Below are 16,485 nucleotides of genomic sequence, written 5' to 3'. Positions count from 1 at the left end.
CAGCAGTGTTGGTTGACATCAGGTTAGCTGAATTTTTAAAACTCTTAAGGCTACCAGAAGTCAGGTCAAGCCAGATTCCAGAAGCTAGCTAAAAGGCAGTTAACACTAGCTGGCATTGAGCCTGAGAGTGGGGACAAAATTAAAGGAGATTTCAGGTTTTACTTAAGGAGAAGGGTGGGCTGGGAAACCAGATGTCCATTGAGGAAGAACTGTGCAAGTAGGCCCTAGAATCCAAGGCTTGCACAGGTGAGGAACTCAGCAGGTTGGAGATGCCAGTGAACAGAGCATAAGAAGGAGGCTGATTCTAGGCTGTTTTCCCTTCCACCACTTTTATACTGAACTTCAGTCCACAAGTATCTATAGGAGACTTTTGCAACAGAACTTCAGTAGCCTGTTGAAACAGAGGCTGCATTCTCACAGCTGGATCCAGTTAAATGTCAGGCATTTCTCAGAGTATAAAGCATTCCTCAAAACACTACTTCAGGATGATATAAATGGTCAAATATGTTTAGAAAATATTACAGCCATATCCTCCCTAAGGAGATTCACAATGAACCCTAACACGTTGAGGATCTCAGGGGTCTTCCAGTAAAGGAACTATTTAAGTTGGTTTAACTCACCTCTTTCCAAATAGATTTGACTTGAGACCTTTTTTGGTGGAGGGTCCATCTTACGAAACTGGGTTCTAGGGAACGCCAGTTTGGAGACGCTCTTCTAAAGGAACCTCAGGGCCAGTCAGGGACCCCAGGGACCACTGCCAGGAGGAGTCAGTTCCTTCGATCACCAGTGGGGATGCTTCATCCAGCCTCAGGTTATGCTCAGTACAACTCCTGGGTGCCACTCGCTGAGACTACAATGTGAAGGACAGCCATGAGTTGTCCGTTCATCAGCTCCGGTCCATTGTGCACACAAGAGGTAGAAGAGTGTAATCACTGAGAATAAGTTACCTAGGTTCCAATCCAAGCTCTCCACTTAGCTAGAAAATCCCAGCCAAGAGAGCTATTCCCTCTGCGACTCAGTTTTCTCCTATGTCAAATGTGGCTAGTAATACTTTAACAGTATCCAATGTTATGTATTATATAATACATAATATACATATAGTATATGTTAGTATAGTAACATGGTGGTATAGTTATTTTTTGCAGGCTTTTTTGGTAAGAATTATTATATGTGTATAAAGCATTTAGAATTGTGCTAAGTATTAGCTATTACTATTATAGTTCTTATTATCATCACATTTCTGTATGACGGTGATCATAATATAACTCTCATGTCAGCCACAATTGTCTATGAAATCTATAGTTTTAAGAACATCACTTAAAAAGAATGATACCTTCCCTTGCCCTCCCAGGTTACCTAGTCTATCTACTATAAAGAGCAGGGATGAGTTTGTTTCCCTGCTTTGTACGTACGACAAGTTTATAGGAAGAGATTTTATTAATACTTGTGTACTGTATCAGGCTAAATCTGAAACTCCCATCAGATCATTATAGACTTTTATGTGACTTGAGTCGTAATTTGATGAGAAAATGTATTTGCTGCAGGTCTGGGCATGAGGGTGGTAGATGAGGCCACATCCCTGTATCGTGGGTCGTATCCAACATCCCATGGTTGACCCCCACCTGCAGCTTACCCACTGCTGCCCGACTGCTCCACCTTTGGTCCCCTCCAATAGCCAGCTCTTGGTACTTTGTGCACCAGTTCCCTGCGGTTAGCAGTGGGTAGCAAACATAGCACTGGTAGCGTTCCTTCTTCTCTGTGTTCTCTCAGTTATGTCCTTGGCTTTCTTTTGCCTTCTTTTAAGACCAGTGGAGAGAAGTCTTCACTAGGCAGTCAGGAGATGCCAGCCAAGTCCTTCCTATCCTGCCCTTCTATTCTCAAATTGAGTTGTTAACCCTGTAGAGACAGTCCCAGGGACAATCCCTGGTCATCCCTAGACTACAATATTAGAGATATGAGTTTGGATTAAGTTTGAAGCTTGACTCAGATGGTCTTTGACCCTTGGCAGTCAGCATCCTAAGTTGGATCTGTCCCAGGGTCCTTTGTCACATCAGGTCTCCAGATGAGCTTTCAAACGTATTCAGCTCCCCAGACTGGCCTCTTACAGAGCCAAATTCCTGGAGTCTAGCAGGTATGGTAAGTTAATTTGTACCTAGAAATGAGGGCACTGCGTCACAGAGGGATAAACGACTTGCCTGGGCCCTTCCAGCTAACAGTAGCTGTGAAATTTGAATTCTGTGGAGCTAGTCTCAGCTTGGATTAGACTTCTCCTATCCAAGTCTTGACCTGACATTTAACCATTTCCCTGGCCCAAGGGCGTGTCAAGTGCTGCTTTCTTTCCTTTAGGATCTTATACTTCCAGAGTACTCCTTTGGTCAAACAGGCCAACAAAAGGTAAACTAGCAAGTTTTCTAAGTCAGAAATCTGTGCCTTTTAAAAGAGGGAATATTTGTGGCTTTACTGAAATAAAAATAATAGGAACTGATGTTTCATGCCGCTTTTAGAAAAAGGTGGGTTGCAAATATATTTTACAGAAATTTATTGAAGGACTTGCTAATGGCTACCTTCAACACTTTTAAACACTTACATTGATGTGCACATGACTCATGAGGCAGAGAGGAAATCACACAGAAAAATTAAAATGACACCAAAGAGACAAGCAAATGACAGGTAGCAGCTATCCAGAACTTCCTTCGTAAATGTCGGAAGCTGCTGAAATTAAAATTATTATGAAGAAAGAACATATGACCTCCTGAGCTGCCACGGAGTTACTCGCTAGTCTTGCAGTGACATGAGGTACAGATAATACATGTGAAAAAGTACTTTGAAAGGATAATTGTAAAACCGTCAGTCATTTTATTTGTCTTTAAGGAGTTTGGGAATGCAGTGAAGATCTACATTGGTGGAAATGGGCACAGTATGCAAATGTGGAAGCAGATGTGAAACAGGGAGGGATGTGTCAGGATGTGAAACAGAGACCATATTGGAAATAACACTGCCTCCACGAAATAGAATACTATGCAGACCCTGAAAGAATAAGGCCGCCCTACATATAATGATGTGAAACATTCTCCAAAGATGTTCTGTTAAGTAGAAAAAAAGCAAGATACAGAAAAGTGTGTATAATATGCTACTATCATTTGCATAAAAAACCAAAACACATGCACTCTCACACACACCTGCCTAAAACATCTCTGAAAAGAAAACCTCAAGAACCAGCAGCTGTAGCTACCTTTGAGGAGGGGACCTAGTGAGCCCCAAGGGTGTGAGACAGATTTAACTTTTCACTGATCCCTCTTGTGTGGTTTTTGAATTTTTTACCATACGCGTGTGTTACTCATTCAAAACTAAATGTTCTAAAAAGAAAATTTAATTGACACTAGATACAGTTAGATGAGATAAAGAAATGACTGACAGAGGAACTCAATTTAGATAAGAAATCTGGATTTCACAGAAGTAAATTGGAAGTCTCTGAGACTTTGAAATTGTATTCAATGCGTTTATTCTACTTTACTATACCAAGTTTAGAAAAGTGGTTTTTTTAATCCCTTCTTCCTAAGAATGTAATATTGAACAATTATCTTACACGATTTTTTTTTTCAAAGAAAGGACAGAGCTGACCAATAATTTTGTCCAGGTTCTTATGTATGGTTTTAATTATTTTCCTTTCATTGAAATGCTTAATAATGTATATTGTTTTCTTTTTTAAAATTCTCATTAGAAAATAGCTCTTTAAATTGTGTATATGATTTCTGTCTTCACCAAGTATTACAGAATAAATTGTTGCATTAGAGTAAGCTTATGTTATGGCTTCTACAATACCATGAATAGCTATTGTCCAGCTTGTGTAAAAAATCAAATGAATTCTCAGAAACTAGAGTTAAAAACTCGAAGTCATTTGGTTAAGAGCAACAGGAAATTGATGTCTTCAAATTGTGAGATTTTGTAGACACATCAAATTGTTTCAGGTTGGAGTGAATGCTGGTTGTAAATTATATACACAACAATGCTGTCCTCAATGGTGAAACAGGGTGAATTATGTTTTCATGTGTGCTATCCAAACAATGCTACATAAACCAGTTTTTCTCGGGTTGCTAATTATTAATAAATAAGCAGTTTTCCATGTTATTTGGAAAGGCAAGTCCCCTCCTCCTGTGGCCACTCCTCCCACACACATTCCCTCCCTCCATTATTACAGCGTAAGTAACGTTAAGGTGATGACAGTAACACATTCCTACATAGGTTTATTATGTGGTATTTTACCAAGCTATCCCTGGAATTCTAGATTTTAAGTTGGATCAAATAAATCTTACACCAGAGTCATCTTTCACCTTCGTTATTTCTGCTAAAACGACTCCAATAAATGGCAATGATTAAGGTATTCATTTACCAGAGTTTCAAAGTGTAAAATACCCAAGTTTGTGTGTGTAAAGGACCCAAAGATGACTAGGTGCAGAGTAGATCATCATTAGGTGATGGATTTCCCCACTCTCTGGGCTCTGCCGTCTAGATCTAGATGGATCTAGATTCACTGTGCACTTACTGGTCCACGTGGAAACAAACAGCCAGGTTGGATGTGTTTTCATGTCTCCATATGCATGCGTTCTGATCTTCCCCATCTTTGAGGAAAGCTTCTCTGAAGAGGCCACGATTCATCTGGAACAACAGAGAAAAATCAGAATTTATGTCCTACCGCATCCATTCCCTAGCCCTTATCCCCCTTTAAAGGTAATGCCGTCGGATGAATGCATGATACTATCTGGGGATGGTTTGATGAATCGTATTTTAATAGACATGGACCTTTACGAGTCATGCTTAGTCTATAGGTAATGTTTACATAAACAAAAAGGCTTAAATGTTCCTTTTCAACTTGTTTGTCTTTTCAATTTTGTTTAAAGGTATGACACTGGCATTTGCAGGAACATATTTATTGGTGAACTTTGCTCCAAATATAACTCAGGAAATCTCTGCAAGAACAGTACAGTATTACTTTGTTGGCTGGCGGTTCATGACCTACGGGGTAAGAATTCTAAAAATTTTACTGTTGCAGAGCAATATTATCTAGACCACTGGTACCTGCAGATGCTGGAGAACTAATATAATCTTTTCTTCTCAGCATTAATATCTCATTAAAATGTAAATATATTTGACCAGTACTAAAGTATTTCAAACACTAAATCAGCAATAAAAGCACCCCTGTTTCCCAGGTATTCTGTCCTTGGGGGTGACCTATCACTGGAACAATTTCCACAATTTAATGGAATTTAATCTGGCAAATTCCAGAGCAACATATTTTAGGACAATTCAGAGTAAAAACAAACAAACAAAAAAACTCTCTTCCCAGGTCAAAGGAAAGTACCTGAAGACACATTTTACTTCACTGAATTTTATCCAAGATAGGTATTCCCTTCAAAAAAGCATTCTTTGAGACCAATGCAGTAGCCTGTCTTAGGAGAAGGAGACAGCAGGTAGGACAATACTGAGAGATGCGTAAAAGAAAGAACAGAATGAGCTGATGTAGAAATTGGAAGCCACTAATTGGGATATTTTATTTGATGCAATGGCTGTATCCAGTGGGTATAGAGCAGTGGTCCCCAAACTTTTTGGCACCAGGGACCCGTTTCGTGGAAGACAATTTTTCCACGGAGGGGGGTTGGGGTGTGATTCAGGCAGTAATGCGAGCGACGAGGAGCGATGGGGAGTGACAGGTGAACCCGCCACTCACCTCCTGCTGTGCAGGCCGGTAGAGGTCTGAGGCCCGCGGGATGGGGACCCCTGGTACAGAGAATGAGATTGAAATGGTTGGTATGTAACTTGTTATGGAAGTCAGTTTAGATTGGAGAATAAGAATATTCTAGGAAGGGCAGGCAGTAAGAAGAAAACTGGCATTGTCTAAATGAGCATTTAACCAAGAACCGAATTGGTAAAATATCAAGAGTTGTGAATTCAATAAAAATAATCAAAGCACACAGAGTCTAACATTTTTAGGGTTGGAAGTGACCTCAAAAAACTATCTGGTCCAGTGCTCTGCCATTAAAACAGTATGATCCTGCTGTATACCTATTATTTAAATGTGTGACATTGGCATTTGCAGAGACATGAAGAACTTTGCTCTCAGTGTGATGTAACTCAGGATATTACGGCAGGAACTGCATGGTATTACACTATGGTGTGGCCCTTCCTAGTTGTATGACAAGAATCCTATATATTTTACCATCTCTGATATACAATTCTGACCACTCGGACACATGTGTTTATAGGGCTTTTCTTTTTATAGTCTCTCACTGTACTTCTTTCTCTTACTCAACAGAGACACTGTTTAAAAACATTCCTCATACTCTACACCCCCTTTAATAAACTATCCTATTTCCCTTCTAAACACCACCAAAGATTTATTCCCCTCCACTTTCTCAGCTCCTAGTCACTCCTCAGTTGTCCTAAGCTAGTAGACCCCTCCCCACGAATTACCAAGTGGAATTGCTTTTTTTGGTCCTGATTCTTCTTGAGCCTCGTGCAGCACTTCCTGATGGTCCACCCTCTTCTCCTTGCATCTCTCTCTTCTCGGGCTTCCTCGGTTTAGTTTCCCTGTTTCTCTTCTCTCTGATCAGTCCATCCCAGGCTCTTGGTAGGTAACTCCTTCTCTTCTGCCATCCACTGTTTATCTATTTGTGCTACAAACTCGTCCAGGGTTTTCTAGGGTGATCTCATTGCCCACTCCACCACTATCATTCTTTAGAAAGACTTCCAAATCCAGACCTGCATCTCCTTCCCAGATCTCTTCTAAGCTGCAAAGCTGTGTTCTCATCTGTCTACTTATTACTTGTCCCTGCTTGGATGTTCCCATAGATTCTGCAAAAGTAACATCTCAGAAACTGAACTCAATATCTTTTCCCCTAAACTCCCTCCTCTCTTAAATTGGAAGGTTCCCCTTACCCCTGCCCTCCATCAAACTTTAGGATTGGGCTTCCCAATTCAGAGTAGGTTTCCTCAGGTCCGTCATACTTTGTGTCTCCGCCTCCCCTATTTTATCTTCCTACTTGTCCACCATACCCAGGCCTTTAACTATTAAGGCTTTCATTAATCAAATCTAAGCACTAGAAGGGCTCATTGAGCATTTCGTGATAGTCTAGACTTGATGTCCTACCAACACATTATTATTCTTTGCCTACAAGCAAAACAAATTCTTCATCCGGTAAGAAAAGGGTCACAGAGTCTGTGACCAGAAAATTAAAAGCCTGAGCTGAATCCTTTGGAGATTAAAGATGCATCAAGACTTATTTCCTGGAATAAACAGCATTGTTTGATGATGATGTATTTTATATCGTTTTAACACCATAGAAAACATTTTAAAAGAACGAAACTACCTTTTTAAACCTTATAGTTCCACGAAAAAAGTACTCTGAAATTAACTGCATTTTTCCACTCTCCAAAGTTAGCTCTTAATTAATTCATTTATTCACAATTCATTCAACTTATTAGCCACCTAGAATACAGAGGGGAATTCCTGAAGCAGGAATTTTATAGTCCTGGGAGAGACCCATATTCCTGTAAAATAATGAAAGTATATTTGAAAGTAAATGTTGCCAAAAATGTAAATAATTCCAGATATTTATAAGATAGCATAAAATAAACCTTTAATAAAGGCACATTTGGATAGCACTATTGGCATTAGACTCTTAGGGGAATAGACCTGTATTATCTTAGTTTATCTCAGTTTGGAATTTAATCCATTATATGTTGCATCTCTAAAGACTCTAGAAGTTATCAATTACATACTAAGATCTTGAGCTGAAGTTTGGTTTAAATCTGTTAAACATCTACGTAATTAATCTTTAATCCTTCAACGTGGCAGAGTCTGTGCTTTTTCTGCAAACCATAATTGCAAAGATCATAATTACAGTAATTAAGACGATTCTTTGAAGTACGTTCATCTAACAGTTTTTGTATTACACCAAGTATAAATGCAATACCTGAACTGCCTTTCAGGACTGATCAAATAACTAATAAAATGAATAAAAATATTTTAAGTCTGAATACATTTTACATATCTCAAAAGGGGATTGTAAAGTCATATTACAGACTAGTTAATAGCATCTCCTTGTAGCAGGTCTGTGTTGACCTGTCCCAGGTCAATATCCATTTTCCCTTTAAGGCTTACATGAAGTCAAAGCCTCAGAAACAAGGCCCAGGAGCCTACCCTCTGAGCTGGGACTCTTTGGGGCAGGAAGAGGATTTGAGGAGCCTCGTGTCTACTGGCCAGAGAGGAGTGAAGTGTCCTTTGCTCACCCACTAAAACAGACTTTCCCACCTGCCGCTTGCCAAAAAGCAATGAGCAATCAAGTTTGCAAGGTCAAACTAGCTTGGAGAGATGCTATAAAACATACATGGGCCCCTGAGAAATTCGTCATCTCCATCAGCAAGTTAAAAACTAGAAGTCCTTTAGGAAAGAGACAGGCTTAACCTTGTTAATCCTGCCCTGCACAGGCTTATATGACGACGAGGCCCTTTTCTTGAAGGGCCTTTTGTTGAGTAGCAATTATTAATGCCTCTGCAGAACCCACATGAGGGAACGTGGCTCTGAGCCTCAGTTAATTCGTGTTCTTTGGCAGGCTTCACTGTGGCTGTTTTGCCCACCCAGATTTCCCCATAGACTATTCAGATGGAAACCTCTCCTGTGAACATAAAATCCTTCAGAAAATAATCTGCATGGTGCTCATTTCCTCTCCACTAGACCAAAAATTAAATCAGCCGAAGCAGGGACCCAGCCTGTCGATTGGTGTAATTCTCTACCCCGAAGCCAATGATTAAGTTGGCCTTTCTGTCAAAAGCTGCTTCAACAACCCACCAGCAGGTGTTAAAACCTGAAGGGAGAAAACTATGTGTGTACAAAGCCTCCGTGTCTGTTGCATGAGGTTCACCTGCTTTGTTGTCTGGACGTAAGTAGCACTCGCAGGTCTGCACTAGGATTCACTTTGCGGCCGCAGTAGCCACCCTCACCGAGCAGTCTGAGCCCTATGCCCAGTCCGACCGCGTTCTGTCCTTCATCTGCACAACAGCCCTAGACACTGGCAGATGGAGACACTGAGTTAGGGAGGTTCAGTAACTTGTCCGAGGTCACTTAAATACTAAGTGGCAGAGCCAGAATTCAGAACCAGGTCATCCAGTTCTGGGGTGCACACTCCAGTTCATGTCCCCACACAGCTCTCCAAGCAGAATTAATACAAGCTGACCTCCGAGTATCAGACCTTTGTCCAGGCTTGGCCTTAGAGAGAACCTTTGCAGAGCTCATTTCTTTTGGACAAGGCAGCTATATCAAAGGCTATACTTTCAGAAAGAACTCTGTGAGAGAAAAGGAGGTGAACACAGGCTCAGATTCTGGTAGTAAGACTAAGGTTGCCAGTGATGAAATTTTGCGTATCTCTTTTGTCACATCATCCCATGAACTGCCAGCGCCCTTTTTACCACTGAAAACAGGGTGATGCATGCCTTTAAATCAAATTGGAGAATGAATCCAGAAAACCCAGAATAATTCAGAAAACTCATCCTGAAAATTTTGTTCCTCTGGAAAGACTTCAGGTATATTGTTTCCATAACAAATTGTCACCAACTTAGTGGCTTAAAACAACACAAATTAATTTTCTTACAGTTTTGAAGGTCAGAAGTCCAACACAGGTCTCATGGACTAAAATCAAGGTATTGGCAGAGCTGTATTCCTTGCGAGCGCCCCTTTGGGAGAATCTGTTTCCTTGCCTTTTCCAGCTTCTAGAGGCAGCCAGCATTCCTTGACTTGGGTCTTTCTCATGTTACATCTCTCTCTGACCACAGCTGGGAAGGTTCTCTGCTTTTAAGGACCCTTGTGACTACACTGGGCCCACTCGGATAATCCAGGATAATCTCCGCATCTCAAGGTCCATAGCCTTAATCACATCTGCAAAGCCCCTTTGCTGTGGAAAGTAACATGCACACAAGTTCCAGAGATTAGGACGTGGACATCTTGGGGTGGGAGGGGGGGGCATAATTCTGCCTTCCAGAGCTGTACCACTTAACCCTTCTGAGCCTTGGTTTCCCCATCTGTAAAATGAGGACAGTAATAGTGCCCACCTCCTGAGGCTGTTGTGAGGATTCAATGAATTAGTACAAGTAAAGCATGTGGCAGGCATGCACTAGGTGCTGTTAATATTTCTGGCCTCTGAGATAGCAGTCAGCAAAGCAGCCTCTTCCTGGGTCGCAACAACCTGCAGAAGTCACAGCTTCTCTGATATTGATTTTTTTCAGAGAGGAGAGAAAATGTTACTAGAAAAGAAAAAATTAACATTAACTCATGCTGCTTGAATATTTTATTCCCGGGAGCTCTGTGATCTCTTGCCACACGACAGAACCCAGGGCAACTGCAGTCATTCTGTGAATAATAGGAACTCATGTTTTATAGATCTGAAGCCACAGAGATAGAGTTTTTTAAAAAGTCATACATGATTTTCAAAACTGTTAACTACCATCATCCCCCCAAAAGATGTTAATAGTTGGCGTGCTAACAGATTTAGCTAACATGCTCTGTGCCTTAGTGCAGGAAGAGCTTTCTTCCCTCCAGCCACAAATACAGTGGTCCCGAAAGCTGCTGGGAGCTGTCTGTAATTGTATCACATGAGAAATGGACAGCTGTGGTGGAGGGGAGACCAAGCCCAGAGGGATGCTTCGGTTTGGATAGCAGCTTTCAGGAAAGCAAAGAGATAGGAGTTGACTAGCTTTTGTAGCACGACTTGATTAAATTAAAGGTCTGGCAAGTAAGTGCTATAAGGAAGAGTTAAAACGATTGGTTTAATTTGCCAGGAAAAGAAAAGACTAAGGGGTGAGTTAATCTTCCACGTTAGATGCAAAGGTTTTTAAATGAGGAAGATACGGTCCTGCTGCCTTCCATGCCCACAGAGGATTAAAGGGAGAAACAAACCAACAAGCAAAACCTTGAGTTAGAACAGAAGAGACATGTTTATTTAGGGCTCCATAAGTAAAATGCAGCCCTGAAAGTAGTGAAGTTCCTAACTCTAGTCATTTTTAAGAAAAAAATTAATGCTGGTATTTTCACTTGTCCAATGGAAACATTCATATTTATGATTTCAGTCCAGAGATACTGTCTCTTTGGGGGGAGAAAAAAAAAAAAGCTATGCTTCAGGTTATCTTAAGGACTACAAAAAAGAAAAAAAAGCTAAAACAAAAATAAAATTGAGGGCTTCTCTCGTGGCGCAGTGGTCGAGAGTCCGCCTGCCGATGCAGGGGACACGGGTTCGTGCCCCGGTCCGGGAAGATCCCACGTGCCGCGGAGCGGCTGGGCCCGTGAGCCATGGCCGCTGAGCCTGCGCGTCCGGAGCCCGTGCTCCGCAACGGGAGAGGCCACAGCAGTGAGAGACCCGCGTACCGCAAAAAAATAAAAATAAAAATAAAATAAAATCGAGAACTCAAAATTATACTAGTTTTCTTAAAGGTAGGAAAATTTTAGACATTCAATTAATACTTATTGAACACTCAGTTTATTAGACATTAGGCTTGTTTTTTGGCAAGTTGTTCATAATAACTTTGAGGTGTAACTTACTCATTAATTCGAAAAATAGGCACTGAAGGCAGAAAAGGTCCCTGTTCTCATAGAGCAGATGTGCTAGTGGGAAGGAGACAAGAAACACATAACCACACGAAGAGGTCATGATAAAATACTCTACAGTAGCCACCTGAAGTCGGGGTTGTGATAGGATGACTGGGTGGCTCTGTGAGATCAGAACCATCTGGGAAGATCTCTCCGAGGAACTGAGTGACTAGGAGTCATTGTGCAAACAATAGCTCAGGGAAAGAGCATTCCAGGCAGGGCAAACTCTTAGTACAAAGGCCCCAGAGCTGAGCAATCTGAGGACCTCAAAGGACTCAGCGGGGTGGCAGAGGTTGGCGGGGAGGGGTAAGCCATTTGTGGCCGGTGCAGGTTGGACTGCCCTGGAGCCAGCCGTACAAGATGATGAGGTCCCAGAAGTTAACTGGGGCTTTGTAATCCAGGAGGGAGTGTGGAGCTTATTCTTAACGTGCTGGGACGTTTAAGCAAAGGAATGACTAGATCTAATTTCTATTTTTACTACATGTATCATTCTGGATGAATCTCATAAACACAGTGAAAAAAAAAGCAAGCGAGTGAAAGCAAGTATAATTCCACTTGTATAAAGAACAAGTGTGCAAAAATAAATGGCGTCATTTGGGGATACGTAGAAATGTGATAAAGTATAAAGAAAATGAATGGTAAACACAAAACTCAATGTAGCGGTTCCTGGGGAGGTTGCAGGAGGAGGGGAGTACAGTTGGGAGCGAGAGACTTCACAGGGATTGAGGGGTTCTATTTCTCAGGTTGAGTAGAGGGCACAATGGTACTTGTCACATTACTGTAAATACCTGATATGTATATTCATATATACTCTCTATGAATGAAATACTTCATTATCCAAATTGTACTTTTAAATAACTCCTCTTGCTGCTGAATGTCTGGATTGTAAAGAGACAAGAGTCAAATCAGAGACAAAGTAGAAGCTGTTGCACTAGTCAGAGAGGGTGACGAGGAATGAGGGAAAAGGAGGAGTTTTCAGCTTGTGCAGCAGGGCATGTGGTGGTGCCACCTCCTGATGGGGTGGAGGCCCAGGAGGAACAGGTAGGGAAAGTAGGCCACCAAGAGTTAAGTGTTGGGGACTTCTCTGGTGGTGCAGTGGTTAAGAATCTGCCTGCCAGTGCAGGGGACACGGGTTCAATCCCTGGTCCGGGAAGATCCCACATGCCATGGAGCAACTAAGCCCGTGGCCACAACTACTGAAGCCTGCGGACCTAGAGCCTGTGCTCCACAACAAGAGAAGCCATCACAATGAGAAGCCCATGCACCGCAAGGAAGAGTAGCCCCCGCTCGCCAAAACTAGGAAAGCCCGCCTGCAGCAACGAAGACCCAATGCAGCCAAAAAATAAATAAATAAAGAGTTAAGCCTTGGGACTTCCCTGGCAGTCCGGTGTTTAAGACTCTGCACTTCCACTGCAAGGGGCACAGGTTCGATCCCTGGTCGGGGAACTAATAACCTGCATGCCACACGATGTGGCAAAAAAAAAAAAAAAAAAAAGAATTAAGTGTTGCCCATATTCGTGTGTTATGGCTGTTAAACATGCATGTGTCAGACTTCTCTGGTGGCCCAGTCGTTAAGAATCTGCCTGCCAATGCAAGGGACACAGGTTTGAGCCCTGGTCCAGGAAGATCCCACATGCTGTGGAGCAACTAAGCCTGTGCACCACAATTACTAAGCCTGTGCTCTAGAGCCCATGAGCCACAACTACTGAGTCCGCGTGCCACAACTACTGAAGCCTGCGTGCCTAGAGCTCATGCTTCGTAACAAGAGAAGCTACCACAATGAGAAGCCCGCGCACCACAACTAGAGAAAGCCCATGCACAGCAAAGAAGACCCAATGCAGCGCCCCCCAAAAAAATGCATGTGAAAATGTCTGGTAGACAACTGGATAAATGAAACTGGAGTTGGGAGATCAGGACTGGAGATCTAGATTTGGGCATCATTGCCATGTAGGTGATGTTAGAAGTCTGGGTCTGGATCACTAAGGCTCCTTATGCTGTTCTCATATATTTATAATTGTCCTTAGGAGCTCCAGTCATCCTCAACCCTCATATGATAGTTGTTGCAAAATCAAAAAGAGAAGTGTGACATTCTGAAGACTTCGTATAGAATAATTTACCCTTTACTCTTTTTCATCTTTTTCATTTCTAGATTTTAGAAATACTAATTTTCTGCATTCTCCTATATTTCCATAAACGAAAAGGAATAAAACACATTGTGATTCTGCTAACCCTGGTGGCACTTCTAGGTAAGGATATTTTTTTGTTTTCTAATTATCTAATCTAACCATGCTAAGTCATAAAAGAGTTTTAAAGGAAAATATTTGAGCATTCTATTTTTTCTCATTGTTTCTACTTTTCAATTCTGATCTATAAAAACTGATTCTCAGTTACTCAAATTGTACTTTGCATGTCCATTGCTGCAACCGATATATGTTTAATTTTTAATATATTTAAGGATTTTTACTTCTTGATAATTTTATTTGCTCTCTGACAATTTGGGGAGTTTTTTCTTAGTAAATAATTGAAGAATATTAAAAGAGAAACAAATGAATAAACCCAAATGAAACTTTTGTATCAGAAGTTATCTAGGGCTTCCCTGGTGGCACAGTGGTTGAGAGTCCGCCTGCCGATGCAGGGGACACGGGTTCGTGCCCCAGTCTGGGAGGATCCCACATGCCGCGGAGCAACTAAGCCCGTGAGCCATGGCCGCTGAGCCTGCGCGTCCGGAGCCTGTGGGAGAGGCCACAACAGTGAGAGGCAAAAAAAAAAGAAGTTATCTAGGCCTATCCTGTTTACATTTAGGAAAAAAAAAAATCAAACTTTAAAACATGGCTAATATGAAACAAATGTGAGCAGTATGATTTTTCTTGAATACAACATTTCTTTCATTCATTATTTAACTACCCATTTCCTTTTTTTCCAGAGGCACCTTGTAAGATTTGAAAACTGATGCTTACATAAGCCCTCTATATATTTTTTAATCTATTCTCCCTCCCCACTCCTCTATATCTCTCTCTCACACATATACATATATATATATATATATATATATATATATATATATATATATATATATATATCAACACTAGGAGATCTCACTAATCATTTGGGAAATTCCCTTTTCAAAAATTTATTTATGATTCCTTCTTTGCCTAAGATGACGCATCCATCACATGTTGTTTACTCGAACTTTGTACATTATATTTATACCTTTGAGGCAGCTGCAACTCCCATATTCATGAGTTTCTGGAGGTTTCATTTCTTCTTTTCATCAACTCTCCTTTGAATTGGAAGAGTTGCATTTGTGATAGTTACTTATAGAAACAGATTTACTCTATCTAGAACATGTTCAAGTATGTGGTTGATCAAAAGAACAGAAAAGAAACTTTATATTTTTTTTCTTCCAAATTACCAGGTAGGGAGAACAAAAGCAAACTAAGAGAAAAGATGCACATTATGTAGGAAAATATTGAAAATAAAGGAAATTTTAAATAGGAAAGTCAGATAACAGAATTAAGACCATACATATCAGCTTTGATCATAAATGTAAATGGGGTAAGTTTACCAAGTAAAAAAGAAAGATTTCCAAATTGGACTTAAGAAAAATTCCCCTATTGATTTTGAAAAAGATTCTGAAATTGGATTCAGCCAGTTTCCTCTGGTTCAGCTCTATAAGGGTTATTGAAACATCACCCTTTCTGACTGGCCTCTGGTGGTTGTGAAATGTTTTGACTTCATACATAAATTTCATCTAAACAAGGTAACTCAGATTGAAAGTAAAAGAAAGCAGAAGGTCATTATATTACCATCTAAGTTAAAATCAAGGCAGAAGCACTAAATGCAACAGAGGATCCTGGAGGCTCCCCTATTAGTATTTAGTTGCTAATCAGGGTAGGACTGGGGCTTGGAAGGAGGAGGCATCAGGGGACAGGGGCCCTCAGTAGACTGGGCAGCAGCTATTTCAGAAACTACATTAGCATAAATATAAGAGGAGCAGGAGACTTCTCTTAGCTCTTGGAAATAAGGAGACAGAAAAATATGTAAAATTAGAGAAACTGAATGCTTAATTTTGATCTGGCAGCTCTAATGTTGAACTCTAAATCCAGAAAGCAGAGAATACATCTTCTTTCAAGTGCCTGTGTAACATTTACAAAAGCTGATCTTATAATTGGCCACAAAGAAATTTTTGATAAATTCCAGGAAGCTGAAATAGTACAGACCACATTTTCAGATCACAGTGAAATAAAAACAGAAAATAATAACAAAAATAGAACCACTAAAACCGTACCACCTGGGAATGTTAAACACTATGCTTAAACTGCAGCTGGGCCAAAGCAGAAACCACGATTTCATTACAGCATGTATTTCTTAAATTATTATGAAAACACTTAATATTAAACCTATAGTTTATGACTAATGCTGTATTCAGAAGGAAATTCATTGCTGTAAATGTAAGTCAATTAAGTACTCAACTCAAGAAGTTAGGGGATAAAAGCACAGAAATAAAGCTGAGGCAAGCAGAAAGGAGCAATTAGTAAAGATAAAGGCAAAAATTAATGAAATAGAAAGCAGAAAAGCAATGGATCGATCAATAAACCCAAGAATCAGTTCTGAGGAAGAACTAGGAATAAACTGAGAAGGCTGACTTTTAAACATGGGTCAGCATAATTAATGTTGGGCAAAAATCGTACTGTTATAATTATGAAAGTAATACATGTCTACTGCTGAGAATTAAAAAAACAGAAAGATAACAAGAAACTATAAAATATAAAATATAAAAATTCATATAATTGAGCATTGCAGCATGATATGATGGGTGTCTGGTCCTCCGTAGAAGATAGTTTACCAATAGA

General features: G+C 40.6%; 1 protein-coding gene across 12 annotated transcripts in view; it reads left to right on the top strand.

The window, feature by feature from the left end:
• Positions 1-16,485, top strand: part of NIPAL2 (NIPA like domain containing 2) — a 72,145-nt gene that overhangs the window by 41,094 nt on the left and 14,566 nt on the right. For 11 of the 12 annotated variants that reach the window (XR_010837376.1, XR_010837379.1, XR_010837378.1 and 8 more), the window contains 2 exons: positions 4,899-5,020; positions 13,782-13,878. Coding sequence is in view for 9 of the 12 variants with exons in the window: in XM_067017085.1 (XP_066873186.1) it covers positions 4,899-5,020; positions 13,782-13,878 (219 nt within the window). In the remaining 3 variants the exon portion in view is untranslated. The remainder of the gene's footprint in view (positions 1-4,898; positions 5,021-13,781; positions 13,879-16,485) is intronic. The other variant, XM_067017087.1, reaches the window with a different exon arrangement.

The sequence above is a fragment of the Kogia breviceps genome, chromosome 17 (genome assembly GCF_026419965.1).
Source record: "Kogia breviceps isolate mKogBre1 chromosome 17, mKogBre1 haplotype 1, whole genome shotgun sequence".
NCBI lineage: Eukaryota > Metazoa > Chordata > Mammalia > Artiodactyla > Physeteridae > Kogia > Kogia breviceps.
This window is presented reverse-complemented; position numbering and strand designations above follow the sequence as displayed.